This window comes from Nicotiana sylvestris, chromosome 6 (assembly GCF_000393655.2).
Source record: "Nicotiana sylvestris chromosome 6, ASM39365v2, whole genome shotgun sequence".
NCBI classification, from domain to species: Eukaryota; Viridiplantae; Streptophyta; class Magnoliopsida; order Solanales; family Solanaceae; genus Nicotiana; species Nicotiana sylvestris.
In genome coordinates, this window is record NC_091062.1 from 30,585,474 (window position 1) to 30,604,175 (window position 18,702).

Below are 18,702 nucleotides of genomic sequence, written 5' to 3' on the forward strand. Positions count from 1 at the left end.
TCCAATCTTGAAGAGCTATACAGATGCTGATATGGCAGGTGATATTGATAAAAGAAAATCCACTACTAGACACGTGCTTACACTTTCAAGGGGAGCAATGTCATGACAGTCGAGGTTGCAGAAGTGTGTCGCACTCTCTACAACTCAAGCGGAGTATATTGCCGTTACTGAAGCTGACAAGGAGATGATATAGCTAAAACGGTTCCTTCAAGAGCTTAGCTTGCATCAGAAGGAGTATGTTATCTATTGTGACACTCTAAGTACAATAGACTTGAGCAAGAAATCTATGTACTATACAAGGACCAAACATATCGATGTGAGATATAAGTGGATCCGAGAAAAGGTAGAGAGTGACTCTCTACAAGTCCTGAAGAGAATTCTGCAGATATACTGACCAAGGTGGTACCAAGGGACAAGATCGAGCTGTGCAAAGAACTTTTCGGCATGCACTCAAGTTAGAAGTCTGGTGTTACCTCCTTCAGAAGAATGGGTCTGGAGGGGAGATTTGTGGGGTTCATCCCCATAATAAAATAAAAGAAAAAGAAAACAAAAATAAAGAAGGAAACAGATACCAAATCTGATGGCCAAATCTTGATTTGGAAATAATTTGCAAGAAGCAAATCGGCATGTTGGCAACAACTTGCAAACCAGTCAATTTGATTGGTTGGAGTGGACGGTCATTCTTCCTATAAAAGGAAGGCTTCAGCTTCTCATTTCTTGCACCAAAACTCAGGGAGAAATATATCAGAGAGCATAGAGAGCAGTGTGAGGTATTCACAGGCTGTATAGTCTATGAGGGAAAATAGAAAGTGTGAGCGATATTATAGTAAGGTGAGAATCTTAAAGGAGGTTTCTTTCTTTTGAGTGTATAGTGGTCTCTGGAGTATTTTACTCGGGATTACTAGGTGTAAAATTCCTCATTATAGTGGATTACTTTGCTCCTCTCGGACCCGTGATTTTTTCCTTATTCAGAAGCATTTTCCACGTTAAATATTTGTATCCTTGTTGATGTTTTTATTCTTGTTGATTATCGTATCTCATTACAACGTTACTATTCCGTTGTTATTACCGTGAATATTATTTCTATGGGGGGGAGGGAGTTTATTCCCAACATTTAGGTGTAGTCTTCTTTTGTTGTCAATGGTAATATGCACAGTTATTACCACACACAAAAAAAAGCTCAAGTCGTTGCTCGATTAGCGAGTCAATTTATTTTAACCCGCTCAATATAAAACTGTGCGATTATCCGCAATTCGAATTATGCGTTACAGTTGACACTTGACGACCTTTGCTAGTAAAAATAGCACGGTATAGCCAGTTTTCGGACTGGTCATTCAAAAATAGCCAGCGTTTAGGAAGTCAATGAAAAATAGCCACTATTTTGCTGAAACAGAGACCGGTCCAGCATAATATACTGGAGTTCGGTGCACCTGTGTATGAACTCCAGCATATTATGCTGGACCGGTATACTTTGCTGATTCCAGTATAATATACTGGAGATTGGAGTACCGGTGCTCCAACCTCCAGTATATTATACTGGACAATTATACTTGCTGGAACTCCAATATATTATGCTGGAGTTCTAGTGTGCTTATGTTGGAACTCCATCATATTATGCTGGAGTTCCAGCACACTTATCCTGGAACTCCAGTATAATACACTGGCGTATTTTCTGGGTTTTGAACAATGTTTTCGCTCAGATTTATCTTTACATGAAAAGTAGCTAAATTTCAATTACTTTTGAAACTGGGCTATTTTTGAACGACCAGTTGTAAATCTGACTATTTTTGAATTTCTCCCCCTTTGCTAACTACGCGAGCCCTTTGCTTGGAGGGGAATTAACTTTCCCAACTTTTGCACTTTAGCCCGTCAGCAGGATATGCTTATTCCCAGTTACTCGGCGACGTTAAGCTGGCCAACCAGCAAACCTTTGCACCCGCGCAATTGCCTTAACGCTGGGGCAATGTTTGCTGGCTTTGTGGCAAATCCATGCAAACACAAGTGATCTCTTATCCCCGTTGTTACGCCCAAGAAACCGTTTCGACAAAATGGGGTTGGTGGGCGGATAGGAAAAGGGGAGGGCATGAGGGGTTGAGTGAATTTCAATCAAACACAAAAGATCTATGAAACACTATACACCTTTGATAATGTCAAATATTACAAGGAGAAATCAAAGAAGAAAGACTAGTCCCATATTACTGATGTTTGATTATATTTGAGCAGATATATTAACAATAAAACAAACAAATTGAATAAACCTCTCAATGTTGAGACACTAAACACAAATAAATAACCACAGGACATGATCAGATTTGAAGAATAAAGCTACACTTTTAGCTGCAACAACCTCCTCCTTGAGAAGCAGTTCCATCTCTTCCGCCTGATGGCCCAGGAATGCCTCCGTACCCAACTTTTATTCCGTATGACTGCAAAAGACGATTGAAAATTTGAACTCTTTAGATCAGGGATTTATACACAACAAAAAGTCACCATTTGACAAAAACAAGCAATAACAAGCTCCCTAGTAACCAGATTCTGAAATAACTTTCAACTCATTCACCTCTCTTCAAATAAAACAACCCCATGAAAAGAAAGCATCGTCACTATCCTAACTTGTATGAATTGGAATTTGGTTCGCATTTAGGTATATCAAAATTCCTCCCTCTCCTCATAAATGGTACTTTTAGGAGTCAAAGTTATATTAATTAAAGAGCCTCATTTTACTCAAAACTCTAAACTGTGTCTGAAAATCCCAAAATTCAGATTTAGTGGAAGCAAACTGGACATAGTTCTATATTCAAGTGTTGCACAAAAGTTGAAATCCTTTTTGGGATGACAGGGCCCAAATCCAGATGACTTTAATAAAATTGTATCTTAAAAATATATTTTTCTGCCTGTATATCGGATATTAGTATATTCATCCCTATGTTCTAGATTGCCATCCCAGTTTTCTGAAAAAAGCAATCGAGGTGCAAAAAAATTGCCAATCAAAAATTGGATACAATCTTTATAAAACATTTAATTTCTCTAACCAAATTTCCAGTAAACTGGATCACTATATAAATGAACTTCACACTAGATTACAAGATAGGCAAATTAGCAGTTCACTTCAAAAAGCTATAACAGCATTTAAGCTGTGCATAGCACAGATAGATACGTCTTTGGAGGTTGGACAAGTCAGATGCGAGGGGGGTGTCCCCCAAATGTGGATATTGTTTTGTTTTAAGTATTGGTCCGTTGAACTAATTAGTTCAATATAAAACTCTGTATTGTTTTCCAGAGGAATGAAGACACCCTAGATCTTTTTTATCATTTAAATAAGCAAGGAAAGTACTATCTGGCAGTAGGATCAGAAGGCACCATATAAGTCCTTCTACATGGTAACACGGGATGTGCCAATAGTATTTTTCTTTACTCCCGAATTGTCTTACTTTGTTTTCTCTCATACATTAATATATCTCCACAGAAGTTACTTTTTCTCCAACAAGTAACAACATTCAGTGCACAAAGCGATAAACATTAGGCAGATTATACAAATGTAGACAGGGTATGGGATACCTCATTTGATACATCAAACACTCCATCCTGTATTTTCTTATAGATAGTTGAGGCTGTTCTGATAAATGCCTGAAAAGGTGCAATAGAATTTCTTAGCGAAAAGGGTGGCCATCGCACATTCTCAAAGCTCCAGAGAAGTAGCAGAATATAGGATTTCTTACCTCTTCAACATTCTGGGCAGTTTTGGCAGAGGCCTCCATAAATATCAAGCCATTTTCCTTTGCGAACTGCTCACCTTCTTCTGTGCTTACAGCCCTTCTGTGAGCCAGATCACACTTGTTTCCTATCAGCATTATAGTCATGTTTGCATTTGCGTGCTGCCTTGCGTCTTCCAGCCAACTAGCAAGGTGATTGAACGTTTCCCTCCTATAAAAGTTTTGGAGAAAAGAAAATCATCACTTCATCACTAACACATTAATGTAGACAAATGTACTTAGATTTACAGCAGCAGGAAGAGTGAAGGAATCATCAGATGATCACCAATAGAATAATGCAGGAACCAATTATTATACATATCAGCATCCAGGGATGGAGGGATGGAAGGAGACAACGAAACAAAGATGTGTCAATTACAACTTACTCCCAGATGAAGTTTAATACAGAAGAAAGATAATTGATTCAGTAATGTCCAGTAAGAGAGAAACTTATGATGCAAGACAATAGAGTGTTATCATTACCTATAGAAACTTTTTAAATTTCTCTTCGACAGTCAAGGACATAAAGTTATCATCATCAGAACACCATTTAATATTGTTTTACAATCAAATAAGTCAAAAAGAAATTAGAAAAGGCTACAAACTATACTGCAGATGCAGCCAAATCTGCCTTACAAATGACATCTCCGGGCAACAAAGTTTGTGTAAAGAAACATTTCTGAAAATTGGATCCAAGTCAAAAGACATATCAAGAAGTAATCCTAATATATGCAAGCAAAGTTATGCTGACTAACCTGGATTCCATGCATATATGTGATAAAGATGTATGCAGGACAATACCTTGTAATATCGTAAACAAGCAGTGCCCCAGCAGCACCTCTGTAGTATGATCTAGTGATAGATCTGAATGATTCTTGGCCAGCCTGAAAAGGTGAGCATTCATTAGAATCAGGCTGTCAGCCATAAATGATCGCACATGCAAACAATAACAAAAACAGTAAGAACGACTCTGCTGCTTAGGACAGAATATAAGGCATTTATGAGGATAGTCTCAAGCTCCTAAATGACCAAAATAAGATGATCAGATGAACTGTGGTCTAATTTAGCACTTTTTGGACATCCGGCATATTAACAGTAAAAGAGAAAGAGACAAGATGTGTCACAAACCGTGTCCCATATCTGTAGTTTTATTGGTTTGTTGTCTATTGTGATCATCCTAGCCCCAAATTCAACCCCAATGGTCAAGTCATGGACCGGTTGAAACCGTTTGTCCGTAAACTGCAACAGAAGACATGATTTTCCGACTCCTGTGCAACAAAACATTGTAAAGTTATGGATGATGTCTAATAAATGCATACACCAATATCACATACAAAATATTAGAACCAAATGATTATAAGAAATGCTAGGGGGCAAAGTACACTGGCAAAGGGCAAACTAGAAACTGCAAGACAGCTTTCTGTGTATGCAGATACGACTAAAAAAATACCAAGTCATGAGGAATCACTCAGCGTAATAACCATCACATAAATTTTCAATAGTTTAGATTCTCATTACAGGGATTTGAGTCCCCTAAGACGAAGAGTGTTTACGAGGCAGTTCCTTGTAGTGATATAGTGGCAACAGTCCCGAGTAGCCATCTTCACCATAAGCCATATGTAATTCATCAATTAAAGCATGTTTTTATTATTATGAGCCTTGACAGTTTTACAATAATCACTTGACCATATGCAAAAATTCAGACATATTTTCGAACTATTTTCTTACTCCGTTTTCTCATGGTCAAATTCCTTTATATATTGATTCTACAAAGTGCCTAGCCAGCAAATTCATGTCAAAAATTATCCTACAAGTCAAAGAAGAAGAGGTGTTCTATTTCTAGGAGAAACAATTATCTGGTTCAGATTGTGGAATGTAATACGAACCTAAGCCACTGAATAAACAGAACTCTACAGATGCAATTTCTTGCCTTACTCACCAAATGATGCAGGAATTTTTAAACTTCAGTAATAAAGAATCAAAAATCTTCAAAACTAACTAGGAGAAATCAATTCTCATGCCTAATGCAACCTGATGGAGGCAACCTGATGGAGGTTGGGGATGATTGTGCCTAATATGGACTGACAAGCTGGTTAAACTATGATGTTTTAAGGTTCCATCTCAAATAAACTATAATGTTTTAAGTTGTGTTGAGGATAGCCAGATTGTGAGAAATTGCAGAAAAAGAAAAATTTGTAAGTAATGATGAGAGTGATGAGAGGGAGGAGAAGAAAAGAGAGGAGGGGAATGTCATCATATTTTCTTAGATTATATTTCTATTGAAACTTAGAATATATATATCCTTTTAGAAGGCCCTTACTGATAAAGTAAATATGTGCTTCTATAATGGAATTTACTTTAGGAGGAAGCAGGGATTGCACTTAGGAAAAGCGGCTATGCAGAAGCCTCATCAGTTCTTTTATTTCCCCAATTCCCTTCGACTATTGTCAATTTAAGGCTCCTAACTTGCTGTCCCCAGACATTATGGGCCTGCTACCAAGGATAAATGAACTCTAAATTAAGGTTCACCTTGAATTTGTAATATTTCTAGAACCTGCTACTTTTTCGAAAACTTTTTTCATTGAATTTTTTTTTAATCTTCCTCTAAAAAATTCTTTTTCATGGGCATCTTCTATTCAAAAGGATCTTACTCAATTCAATAGAAACTTAACTTCTACCCCAAATTTTTTTCTTTTCTGGCTAAATTGTTGGGACGGACTTTTATAGGGACGGCCTCCTGACTTCAATGCCTTTATTGAAGTGATGAGCTTCGAAAATATGATTTTCTCGATTGGTCTTTTAATGACAGAAAAGTAATTTACATAGCAAAGAGTAATCTTTTTAACTGTATCCACAAGACTTTGCGTTGACACAAGAACCTAGAGTAACCAGACTTCAAATATAAGCAGTTTAAGAACAGTCTCACGTACTGAACCTCTGCTTTTATTTGTGTCGAGGCCAGCTTATGCACGCACTATTTCACCGGGTTCCTCCTATCTCCCCACCTAGGCTTACGCTACTGAACCTCTACTTTCTTTTACTTGATAACATAAATATCTAAATGACCAAAAACATCAAATTTGGCCTAACCAAATCCTTTCTATCAGAAAGAATTAATTGTCAAATCATCATGAATATATCATTGATTTCAACTGAGATATGAAATGCGTAGAATTAACACGAAATCATAAAATCCAACATTCAATAGAAGAAAATTGATTATATCATCCAATTGCACATTCCACATCATTCCAGATCCATAAAAAGTGAGGAAGAGCAAATAAATTAAAGTAAAATCATTGGTAATCAAGCAGAAAACATTTTAAACAGATGCAAAGAAAAAAAAAGGAAATCAACATAAAAAAAGAAAAGAGAGATATAAATCAAATAAATAAAAAGCCAATCGAAATTGAAAATTGAAGGAAAATTACCGGTATCGCCGATGATGATATACTTGAAAAGATAGGCGTACGACATGGTTGACGAATTACGTAAGGAAGAAGGAGATCTGAAGAGAGAATAGTAGATGAATGTATATGAGCCGGAGAAATATGATTTATATATATAATTAAAGTATATTAGAGATTATATATTATAGAAATCGCAGATATTTCAGAAGAAGATGAAAAGAGAAGGGGTAATGGCTCTGTAAAAATTTCAAAAACCTCTCTTCTTTTCCTTCTTCCCGTTGAGACGTGGCGAGAAAGAGGAAAAAAGAACGAAGTTTATGTACCGAAAGGTTTCTTTTAATGTATTTTTCTCATTTCATTTTATGTCTTACTTGACTAGGTACAAGGTTTAAAAATAAGATTTTAAAATCTTGTGAACCTAAGCTAAGTGTGCGTATAACACGCTAAAAATTATTCCTAGAATAGAATGTCATTACAATTTACAGGTAAAATATGAATGTAGAGAGTAAAAACTTAAAAAATATAAAAATGTAGTTATATTTATTTTAGAATACACTAAAGAAAAAATAATGTAAGACATATAAACTGAAATAGAGTATACAAGATACTTTTATTTGCAAGGGGATGTCTCGTGGTATAAGAGATATAATCATACAATTTTGGGAATTAAGGTTAGATCCAATCGCATGCTAACGCATGGTTGTTAGGATCAAATGCTTACCATGCGGAGCCATATTCAATCAAGGGGTATCAATCGATACCACTTCAGCAAAAAATTACATTGTACTATTAGATATTTTTTTTTGTTTTATGTATATTTACTATACGTTGATTTTCCTTGATTTTTTGGTGTATTTAATTATTTATATTTTGATACCCCTTGATAAAAATTCTGGCTCCGCTGCTACTTACCATCAATGCCAAATGTTGATAAAGTTGTGTTTAGTTGGGGCAATAATTGACATATTAGGACTCTTATCTACTCTCGTGTCTACTCATCTCATATGGATTATGTAATTATCTCATCTATGTAAATATCACTATAAATAGAATGCAAGCTCTGGTTGGCGTTAGAGTATTTTAATATTAAAGTACATTATTTCGTGTGAGGTAGTGGTTATAAATTAGCAAGAAAATGGTTATTACTTTGGTATAACTCATGAAACCACTAATGTCATGATCTACCACAAATAACTCACTAAAGATTAAATTTTATAACCACCAACCATGTTCTATAATTTTATTATCCCACTGCCTTATTATTTATTTTATGGAAGAGATTCTACACCTATAAATAGTGGTGTTTCTTCCTTGTGTTTGGTGTGTGAAAGTATGGTAGTGTGTATGAAAAAAGTTAAATTGGTGTAGTGAAAAAGAGAGTTAAGAAAAAGAGAAAATCTAATTCTCCTAGTTATTCTCGACGAAAGAGAATATTATTTATGTTGCAGGAAGGTGTTCATTTTGGTGGAGCTTTGGACTCAACAACTTGTCCAGAGTTTGTTGGAGTCATACGATGTTGTCGGGTTGTTGTATCCTGAAGGGGACAAGTCAAGGGTATTAGTGCTGGACCGGTGAAGATGCTACTTCGGTGGACTTGAATCTCCTTAAAGAGAGCGAGATATTTAGGTTTTTATTTACTTCATTTTATTTTTCAACTGTAATTACTTGTAATTTCACCAACAATTCTATTACTCATTGAGCTATTCACAAAAACATTCTGTGATAAAGCATTTGAAGAAACGAACAATAATTAAGATTAATTAAGATGATTGCCATTTATTACATTGCTGAAAACTAACTATGATGTTGACAAACTATTTATTAGACCAGTAAACTGTTTGAATACTTTGAGCTCAATGAATAATATTATACAAACAGAGAAATGAAAGCTACCAAACACATTCTTAACTAGCTTTCACTACAATGGGACTTCTAACATTGTGCTTGCCATCAGACCATATTAACTGCCCAAACACATAATCTTTTGGAGCTTTATTTCCTCTAACTTTCAGAGTTAGCTTGAAAGATTTCTCCTCTCCAATCTTGTTGAATTCCAAAGTGTTTGGTTCAATAACAACAGAAATTCCAGCTGGGGAGCGAATACGAGCTTTGTAAGTGCCCGGTGATCCTACATTCTTCAAAGTTCTAGTCACGACGACTGAGCCATTGAGCTTGGGCACTGTGATTGAGGGTAAGTTCAAATTGATGAAACTAATTGGCTCGGGACATTTGAAGTACCCTTGTGAGAAGATATTGATTTGAGTTTCATTGTAGCCTTGGGCACAGAGAAAGCTCATATAATCATCGATCGTCAAGTCATAAACCAAGCCAGGGTCCATGGCGCGGTTTGGCCATATGTTTCCCGCTCCATATGCAAATGGTGTTACCTTAAGGTTAGTTGAATTAGTCATTGGCTTGAAAGTATTATCTCGCGTTCTTGCTGCAGAAGAATAAGAGTATCAAGGCATCAAAATCATATAAAAGTTTCCATATAACTAATTTAGTTCTTATTCTAATGATCAAGAATTTAAGAAAAGTTGCATCCAGCAACTTCAATGGTATAATTAAAAGGGCTATGTAATCCTACCGGAGGTCATAATGGCAGATTTGATGGCTGCAGCACTCCAAGTTGGATGGAGCGCTTTCAAAAGGCCAACGACACCAGCAACATGAGGACATGACATTGAAGTGCCTGTCATTGTGTTAAATTTAACCCGGCGATCATCAAAACCCATTTGTGTAGGCGGTTGTACTCCAGTATAAGCAGCTATTATGCTCACTCCTGGGGCAATGATATCAGGCTGGAAAGATAGTATCATATGAATACTCATTGAAATGAAATTATTTTCCCTAATAAACTTGAAACTAACAATACTAAAATGGTAAAAAAATAAGAAACAAACCTTAAGTATCTCTGGTGTAACCCTGTTGGGCCCAATTGATGAAAATGCAGCCACAATTGGAGCAGGCTTTGTTCCCAATTCAGTTGTTGGCCGAGTAATGTAAGCCGTAGGTTTCCTGTTCACACAACATGGTTAAGGCATGTGTATGCTAACTTAATTTTGTCGTGCCATAAAAGATTTAATTCAACAATCATGTTTAGCATAATGCCAGATTCTTAGACTGTTATACCTTGTTGAATTAAGATAAGCCAAGACTTCAAGTGCATCAGAGTAACTGATAAGCGTTGCAGGGCAGATATAAGGTTCAGCATACATTTCGTTTCCAAAGAATGCACTGTTGAGTATAACGATACCAACTGCGCCTACTAAAGTCGCTTGCGTGCACTTATCAAACCCTGGACTACCCCCTCTATGGCAAACCAAAATAGCCCCCTTGGTCTTCTTAGGGTCCAAAGTCCCACCTATGCAAAAATTACTGCAGAAGCACATATAAGTTATCACTAAATAGCACAGGCGATACATAATATATGTATAATATGTGTATAACAGTGTATTATTAAAGTATAATATATATATATATATATATATATATATATATATATATATATATATATATATATATATATATATACCGGCAAGGAAATTAAACGGTGAATCTGGCTGGGGAAGACAGTAATACTCACGCAGCTAGGTCTGTTGCATTGGCAAGTTTAGCAGATGCGCCGGTAATAATTGGGAAGGACTTGCCGTGGGGCACTGCTTCAGTTGCAAGGCTTACTCCCTATAAAACAAAAACCTGAATACTGTTAAATTACGGCCCAAGCCTCGCGTGAGAACTGTTGCAGTAAAGCTCGCCCCCAACGAAAACATGACAATAAGAATAGCGGACAAGAGAAACCTACTCTGTAGCGCTTATTGTTTCCCAGGATGACATAGCTGGCAAACACGCGATCAATGGTGCTTGCCCCGACAGTGATGAGCCAAGGTGCAGTGTTGGCTATTGTACCAGGAAAAGCACCAGAATTACCACCCGAGGTTACCACAACAATGCCATGCTTAACAGCATGAAACGAACCGATAGCAATACTGTCATTGACATATGGTACAGGTAGTCCTCCCATTGATACTGAAAGCACATCAACACCATCATGAATTGCCATATCAAAGGCGGCCAAGACATCTGCATCAGTGCACGAGTCGCTTGGAATAATAGGAGGCCAACAAGCCTTGTAAGCTGCTACTCGTGCTCGTGGTGATCCACCCTTCGCTGTGCCATTGCCATACCCAAAAATATTAGCTCCCTCCACAAAATTACCACCGGCTGTGGACAATGTGTGCGATCCATGCCCTAAAGTGTCTCGTGGTGTGTAGAAGCTGGAGTTGATGAGAGCTCCTGCTGCAGCAGCGAATCCGTTGATGAAATATCTTGCTCCAATCAACTTCCTTCATTATTTGACGAAAACTCCAAAAGTCAAAAGTTATCTCGATCTTAAGCTAGCATAAAGCTGAATAAATCATACTTTACTCTTTCTAACTTATATGACGAACTTTTCTGTTTGTGTCATTCCAAAATGTTTGGCGTCATATCATTTTAATATAATTTTCACAATTTCCAAGAATCCATATTTAATACACTACTCAAATCCTAAACTTTGGTCTGATTTTTTCGTAAAACGAAGGGAGAATACTTAAGGAAATTTGATTGAACAAGTTGCTATTTGCCTTCTATGCCTATATGTGAACAGCATAGCTAGTGAAGACAACTTTGATATGATAATCTACAGAGCAGATAGAGGGTAAAAGTTTGTTGTTCAAAGCCAAACTATTAAGCATTGAAATATAGGTTAAAGAACAAGCACTAGATATCAATATCTATCATCTTCTAAAGCTTCATAAGAAAAAAAGTGCAGCCTGGTGAACAAAGCATTTTGCATTCACGCAAGGTCCGGGAAGGGCCGCACCCCAAGGGGTCTGATGTAGGCAATCTACCCTGATACAAGCATTAATGGCTGATTCCACAGCTCGAACCCCTGACATATAGGTCACACGGAGATAACTTTACCGTTGCTCCAAGGCTAACAAAATTTTCCAATTAGAGATTGCTCTTCCAAATAAGTTTCCATTTCATCCAACAAAGCACACGATGGGTAGAGAAATACCATAATAACAACAACTACTAATACGTCTCAATCTCGAGCAAATTAGGTCGGACTATATGAATTTTCAAGAGAAATACTATAATAACAACTACTATTAATACGCCTCAATCTCAAGTAGGTTAGGATGGACTACATGAATTTTCATTATTCATGTCCCATTTAAGCCCGTCTCAACTCAATATTATAAATAGGACATATATTTCAAAAGAAGAGCGTGCCACCTGAGGAGGATTTTCCAAAAGAGCAAACTATCCTATCTTGACAGAGCAGTGCAGATAAAATGGGAAAAGGGAAAGAGAAGATGGAAATAGAAATAGAGTACCTATTGCATCTAAAACTGGCATCTGTACCATGTTGGCAAGTTCCTTTCCACCTTGAGGGAATTGGTCCCGTTCCTTCATCACTAAAGCTTTCTGATTCAGGCCAAACTCCTGCTCCAACCCCATCACACAAAAAAGGCGAGCCTTGAGGAAACATCAATTACATTTTAAGAAAGAAAATATAAAGAAAATGAACTACTTGATTTATTCAAGGGTGTGGCTTACTTGTCAATGAACAACAACAACAACTCAATATAATCCCACTTAGTGGTGTTTTGGGAGGGTAGTATGTACGCAGACCTTACCCCTAGCCTGCGGCATGCTTCCCTCCAACAACTTCCACCTTGCTCTTGGGACTCGAACTCACAACGTCTTGGTTGGAAGTGGAGTTTGATTGGAAGTGGAGGTTAGTTATAAATGAAATGAAATAAAAACCAAGCGAGTATATGAGAAGAGATTTCAAATCCCAGCCTAAAAGACATTTGGATTTGGCCAATTTTCTTGGTAGACAGAATTTTTCGTTATTTGTGCGATATATAAATGACAAATACTTAGTGGAACAGTCTAGGTGTGCTAAGCTGACCCGACCATAATTATTATAAGAAAACAATAATAATGAACTCTTGTTGGCGTTGAGCTATGCATAATTGTTGCACAAGTTTCTTCACAAGATTTAAATTTTGAGTGATGGACGCAATCATTATTCTTCAGTTCTTTTTAGTCTAAATTAATAATCGGGTCCTCAAATTCTTTCAACTGGTGAAAGGTGCAGCCATGGTCGATAAAGCAAGCTTTCTAAATTAGACAGGTCGTTGTCGTATGCAAGGCCAGCTACATGCTTTAGGCCCCAAGAATTTAAGGGCCCCAAAATTATTATTTTTTTATATGTAGTATATAATTTATATAATTATCGCTTATTATTGATAAATTTATTTCTTTGTTTTCATATTAACGTTGATTTCTTCCTATGATTAGTATAACCAAATTAGTTTTCTGCCAATCTTATTTTACATTTTTACTGAATTATTTTACTTTATTGTCATGTAACTATATCTAATAATCTAACTTATCAGTTATTTTCCTCATATAAATTATACTCCCGCCGTACCAATTTATATGAAGGTGTTTGACTGGGCATGAAGTTTTTTAAAAAAAGGACTTTTGAAACTTGTGATCTAAACAAATCATAGAAACTTGTGTAGCTAGAAATCATCTCATTAAGGATAAAGAGAAAAATTTACTGTTGAATTATTACCAAATATAGAAAGGTATTCTTTTTAGGGAAGACTAAAAAAGAGAGTGTCACACAAATTAGGATGGAGGGATAATGTTTTCTAGGGTCGCATTTTAGTTGTGATGCAATCAAGGTTAAATTCATTCAATATTTTGTACTTTATAAAACCAAATTCTCATTTTTTTTCATTCCACACTTGTCTAATTTTTTAAACAACGATGCTCATTATATATATATATATATATAAGGCCTTTTATTAAGGCTTTGCTTTAGACCTCGGATGGTATTGAGACGCCCCTAGCCGTATGTGAAATTGGAATGGCCAAGGTAGGAAGGATAGTCAGATCTTGATACGCAAAATACTTTTTTTTGTCGACTGGTACATAAAATAATCAAATTATAATAGTTTATTGTTCTCTAGACGTACACTAGCTAACTCACACCAAGGTGAAGGTGATTATCAAATATTAAAATTAGTGTAATAAGAAATTCCGGATCTTACATCAATAAAGTCAATGATCCACGTGCATTTGTGCAACTTATTACTAGCCAACTTCATGTACAATAAGAAATTGCAAAAATAATTATATATAAATCAAAGAAGTTAAAAGATGGGTAAGAAAAAATTAGAAAGAATCTAAAGAATTTTTTTTAATTATAATAAAAAGAATTTGACTTCTATATACTAAGAGCCATTTTTAGATGTTGGGAGTGTTTGGCAAAAAAGAAAACAGCTTAAAAAAAAAGTTAAAAGTGGCTTAAAAAAGCCAAAAGCCACAAGTTAGTTGATCCCAACTTTTTTTTTCCAGCTTAAAAGCCAACTATCTTTGACCAAATATTTTACCCTCTTGTCCCTAATAATATTTATTATTCCAAAAATGTCCTTCACAAACTTTTGAAATAATTATAATATCCAACTCAAACTTTTAAAATTTGTCAGAACGTGAACTTACTTTGAAGTTTAGCTTTGCTTTGAAAGGTGAATACGACATTTACCTAATGAAGTTTTCTTACTAAATAATTAAAACATGAGATAGGAAATAGGATTCCTAAACCTAAAAGGAAGGGAAAATAGTCCTAAATATTAGTATAAAAATGATTAAACATTTATTTATATAATAATTATCTGTAAATCTTTATAAAAAAAATTATAAATTAATAAAACTGATATACATGCGAAGTCATAATAGAAGAAGCTTGCTAAACATACTTAACTTTAATATCTCTTACATAGATTGTAGTATTGTACTTGTGCTTGATTTTTTTTTCTAAGAATTTAAACTCGTGTGCGACCAACAATTCTAGTTGCATTGTAATTTCTAATTAACTATACGTACAATTTTCAAATAATTTTAAGAAGTACAAATTTATTTTATTTTGATTTCCTAAATATTAGGAATTTTTACATTGTTCAAATAAGGAATAGAATAATAAAATGGGATAGTCATTTCATATGTTTTTCCAGTAAGCTTGGAATTTCAAGAAATAAATAAAAAAATTATATGGTTGAAAGAGTGAAAAATAAGAGTTCAACAATTATATTTATAAAAATTATCTTAGGTGATCAGTTCAAATATTAATTATTTCGTATTTATATTAATAAGTTTGAAATAAAATATTATAGTAATAAGCTTCTTTATAGTGTTAATAGCTTTAAGGATATTTCGGTCATTTTAATAGAAAAAATGCTTACCAACACTTGTTTACCAAATATTTCAACAGCTTTTTTTCAGCTCCAGCATTTTTATCCAAACGCATAACTGCTTATTTATAAAACAAGCTCCAGCACTTAAAAAGTGCTTTTGTGCTTAAAAGCTATTTTTTTTCAAGCCAATCCCAACGGGCTCTAATACTACATACTTTTTATGATATAAGATTCTCCACTATTTCTCTTTAAATAGATATTCTTTTTTGTATTTCTTTATTCTACTAATGTGATTGTGCATTTCTTGAGACGATATCTATAGGAAACAATTTCTCTACCTTCACAAGGTAGGGATAAAGTTTACATACACATCAGTCACCACCCTTTCCATACCCCACTTGTGCGGCTATACTGGGTATATTACTGTTGTACCAGCAATATATAGTAAATCCAATGGGGAAAACCAGCACTACGTGAAAAAGGACCTTAAAATTGGATCATGGTGACACAGAAAATGAACTGATGTGTGAGACCAATATAGAAAGTAAGAATAGAAACAACCCGTACCAGAATCAATGTTGCCAATAATGATGTCTTCTCCAAATTTAGCCTTTTTCCATAAAGAGCTTTCATGGATTATTCCGTCATGTTCCAACCCCAAGAAGTTCCATGATCTGGTTGTGTGTAGTTCCTTACCCTTGTTCAAGAATACTGATACTACCCCCGGATGCTCTGCAAAAAAAGTTCATATAGACAAAGTCATAGCCGAATCTAAGGCGAGTTCTGTCAGTTCAATTGAATTTCACTGTTGTTATTCTTCTGCTCTAACTATATACTATTATATATTTGTAAGAAACTTAAAATGTAAATATATAACAAGTAGGGAACTTAGGAATATCGCTTATAAGGTTGTTCATGAATATTTAATATTTAACCGATATTGTACCCTTCTGCCTACATAATTCACTGACTCTAGACCCTGAATTCACCTTTGAACAGTGAGAAATGCGAATTGAAGCAAAAGAGGGGGGAAAAGGGTAGTAGTTGGAAAACTCAAACCATTTCAGAAAGCTTACTGGATAATGCTGCAGCTTCTTCATCCTCAAGCATAGCAGCAAAGCCATTGATGTGTCTAGTATAAGAGTAAAAAATTGCATCCTTGGCCTTCTCAATACTGTTGAGATTTCAAGCATGTTAGAAAAAAAGACTAATAAGATTTCGGATTTCACATAAATAAAAAAGAATAGCGGAAGTTTGACAATATTCATTTACCTTCCTAAGTGTGATCCAAGAAACTCATGATGGGAATCAGTAACTCTATCAAAATCAATGGATGATGCGTCTTTTCCATGTGAATGTGCACCCATGTACACCACGTATGACTATGTAAAACATAAATTATTTTCATTACTAACAATTTCGAAACTTTTCGACGAAAAATATGATTTTCTAAAATTATATTTAGATTTTTATTTGAGCTATAATGCTGCAAATAGTAATGATATATTCACAATTTATAAAGAGAAATGACAGGTACGTATGTTTACCTTTTTTATGGCAAATGTGGGTGTAAACAATAGAGCCAAAAAACATGAAAGAAGACATATCGTTATTTTCATATTTTCTGCAACTTTCTCTTCTTCTTCTTCCTTTTCAGTTCTTCTTCCCTCAAAAGTATGAGGGAGTTTACTTCCAATACGTTTCACAGTTCCTATATACTTAAATAGAGGCGGATATAGGATTTAAGCTCTATGGGTTCCATCTTAAAGAATTTTTGTCACGAATCTATTATATTTTTAAAATTATGGGTTCAAACCTATTATTTATTACAATTTTAGTGAATTTTTACACATAAATTTATGCTTCATGTCGGAAGTACTGGATTCAGTTGAACCCGCTATTACAACTCTACATCCGCCTTTGTACTTAAAGAGAGCTCTTATTGGTTGAATCACTGACCTTAGAATGAATTAAAAAAAAAATTTAGATCTTATTTTATTTGGAAGAATCATTGACTTTAGAAAGAATTTTTATAAAGATTGTAAATATTATTATTATTTGTGGCCTATGAATCCATTTATTGCATGTTGTATGCATCCAATTCTTTTGACTTAATTTAGACCTAGATCATATAATAGAAGGGAAGACTTCTAAAGCATTTACCAAAATTTTATGTGTAATTTCATGAATATTGTTTAGATATTTTGGATTTACTTTCTGAATATATTAAATTATTAGCATATATATAGAAGATATTGCCTTTCATTTGTTACGGGACCTTAGGAAGGAATTACCTTATAATTATATTTTTATGGCACTTGCTTATGTACTGTTTCACTCTCCAATTAGGGGCGTTTGGTAGGGTGTATAAGAAAAGTGTTGAATAATCTGTATTAGTAATGGAGGGATTAGTAATGCATGAGTTAGTAATGCAAGCATTAGGTATGTGGAGATTAGAGATTATTTCTTATTCATTATTTGGTACAATGTTTTAAAAGGCGGGGGCGTGAGGCGAGGCGTTTTACCTCTGACGAGGCGAGGCGTAAGCCCTGAGACATGGAGCGTAAGTCCCACGGATCTTTAAATTTTACTAATTTCAAGAATTTTAAAATAGTATAAAATAAAAAATAATTATAAAATTACATTAAATCACAAAATTATAACAAATAATATATTTAAAATATTTATAAAGTAGAATTCAACTATGAATAATACGAAAAGTATAACATATATCATAATATGCATATTAGCTACAACGTCATTACAACTCAAACATCAAAAGTTATGTATTCGATACGAAATCTTATATATATCTCTTAAGGAGTAATGAATCTTGAAAGAATTTCGATATTATAACTTGATATTTTTCTTAAATACTCCTTTTATTTAATATGCTTTCTACTTGAAAGAGAATTAATATAAAAACATAATTCACAATTTCAATATGATTCTCTAACATCATTTATTTTTAAGTTTCAACAAGTTAATAAAGTGACACATAATTCACCATACAATACCATGATAATTAATTATTTGTAAATAGTTATTAGCTAATACTGAGCTATTAAATTATTAAGTATTGTATCTCGTAAACGTGAAAAAAATAATACTTAGAAAAATAATTATAAAAAATAATGGACTATTATATAGTAAAGACATAAAAAGTTAATAAATAAATACTTTTTAAATGAAAGATTTATTTAAAATTAACTATCATAACAGTCTTAGTGGATAACGTACAATAATTTTATTTTAATTATGACATAAAGTACTCTCGAC

The 18,702-nt window shown here is 34.5% G+C and overlaps 2 protein-coding genes across 2 annotated transcripts; both read right to left on the reverse strand.

Annotated features, from left to right (window-relative positions):
• Positions 1-2,120: 2,120 nt before the first annotated feature.
• LOC104223294 (ras-related protein RABB1c) lies at positions 2,121-7,467 on the reverse strand. Its single transcript, XM_009774707.2, has 7 exons — positions 7,418-7,467; positions 7,184-7,260; positions 4,881-5,020; positions 4,554-4,636; positions 3,720-3,924; positions 3,559-3,627; positions 2,121-2,426 (listed from the first exon to the last, which is right to left on the reverse strand). Exons 2-7 carry the CDS (start codon positions 7,227-7,229, stop codon positions 2,334-2,336), a joined length of 636 nt encoding a protein of 211 aa, XP_009773009.1. The 5' UTR covers positions 7,230-7,260; positions 7,418-7,467; the 3' UTR covers positions 2,121-2,333.
• A 1,445-nt stretch (positions 7,468-8,912) lies between these two features.
• Positions 8,913-17,102, reverse strand: LOC104213859 (subtilisin-like protease SBT5.3). The gene is made up of 11 exons (XM_070147944.1): positions 16,971-17,102; positions 16,696-16,805; positions 16,500-16,597; positions 15,991-16,155; positions 12,547-12,655; positions 10,968-11,508; positions 10,749-10,846; positions 10,295-10,540; positions 10,066-10,180; positions 9,750-9,963; positions 8,913-9,602 (listed from the first exon to the last, which is right to left on the reverse strand). Exons 1-11 carry the CDS (start codon positions 17,040-17,042, stop codon positions 9,067-9,069), a joined length of 2,304 nt encoding a protein of 767 aa, XP_070004045.1. The 5' UTR covers positions 17,043-17,102; the 3' UTR covers positions 8,913-9,066.
• Between the last annotated feature and the right edge of the window lie 1,600 nt (positions 17,103-18,702).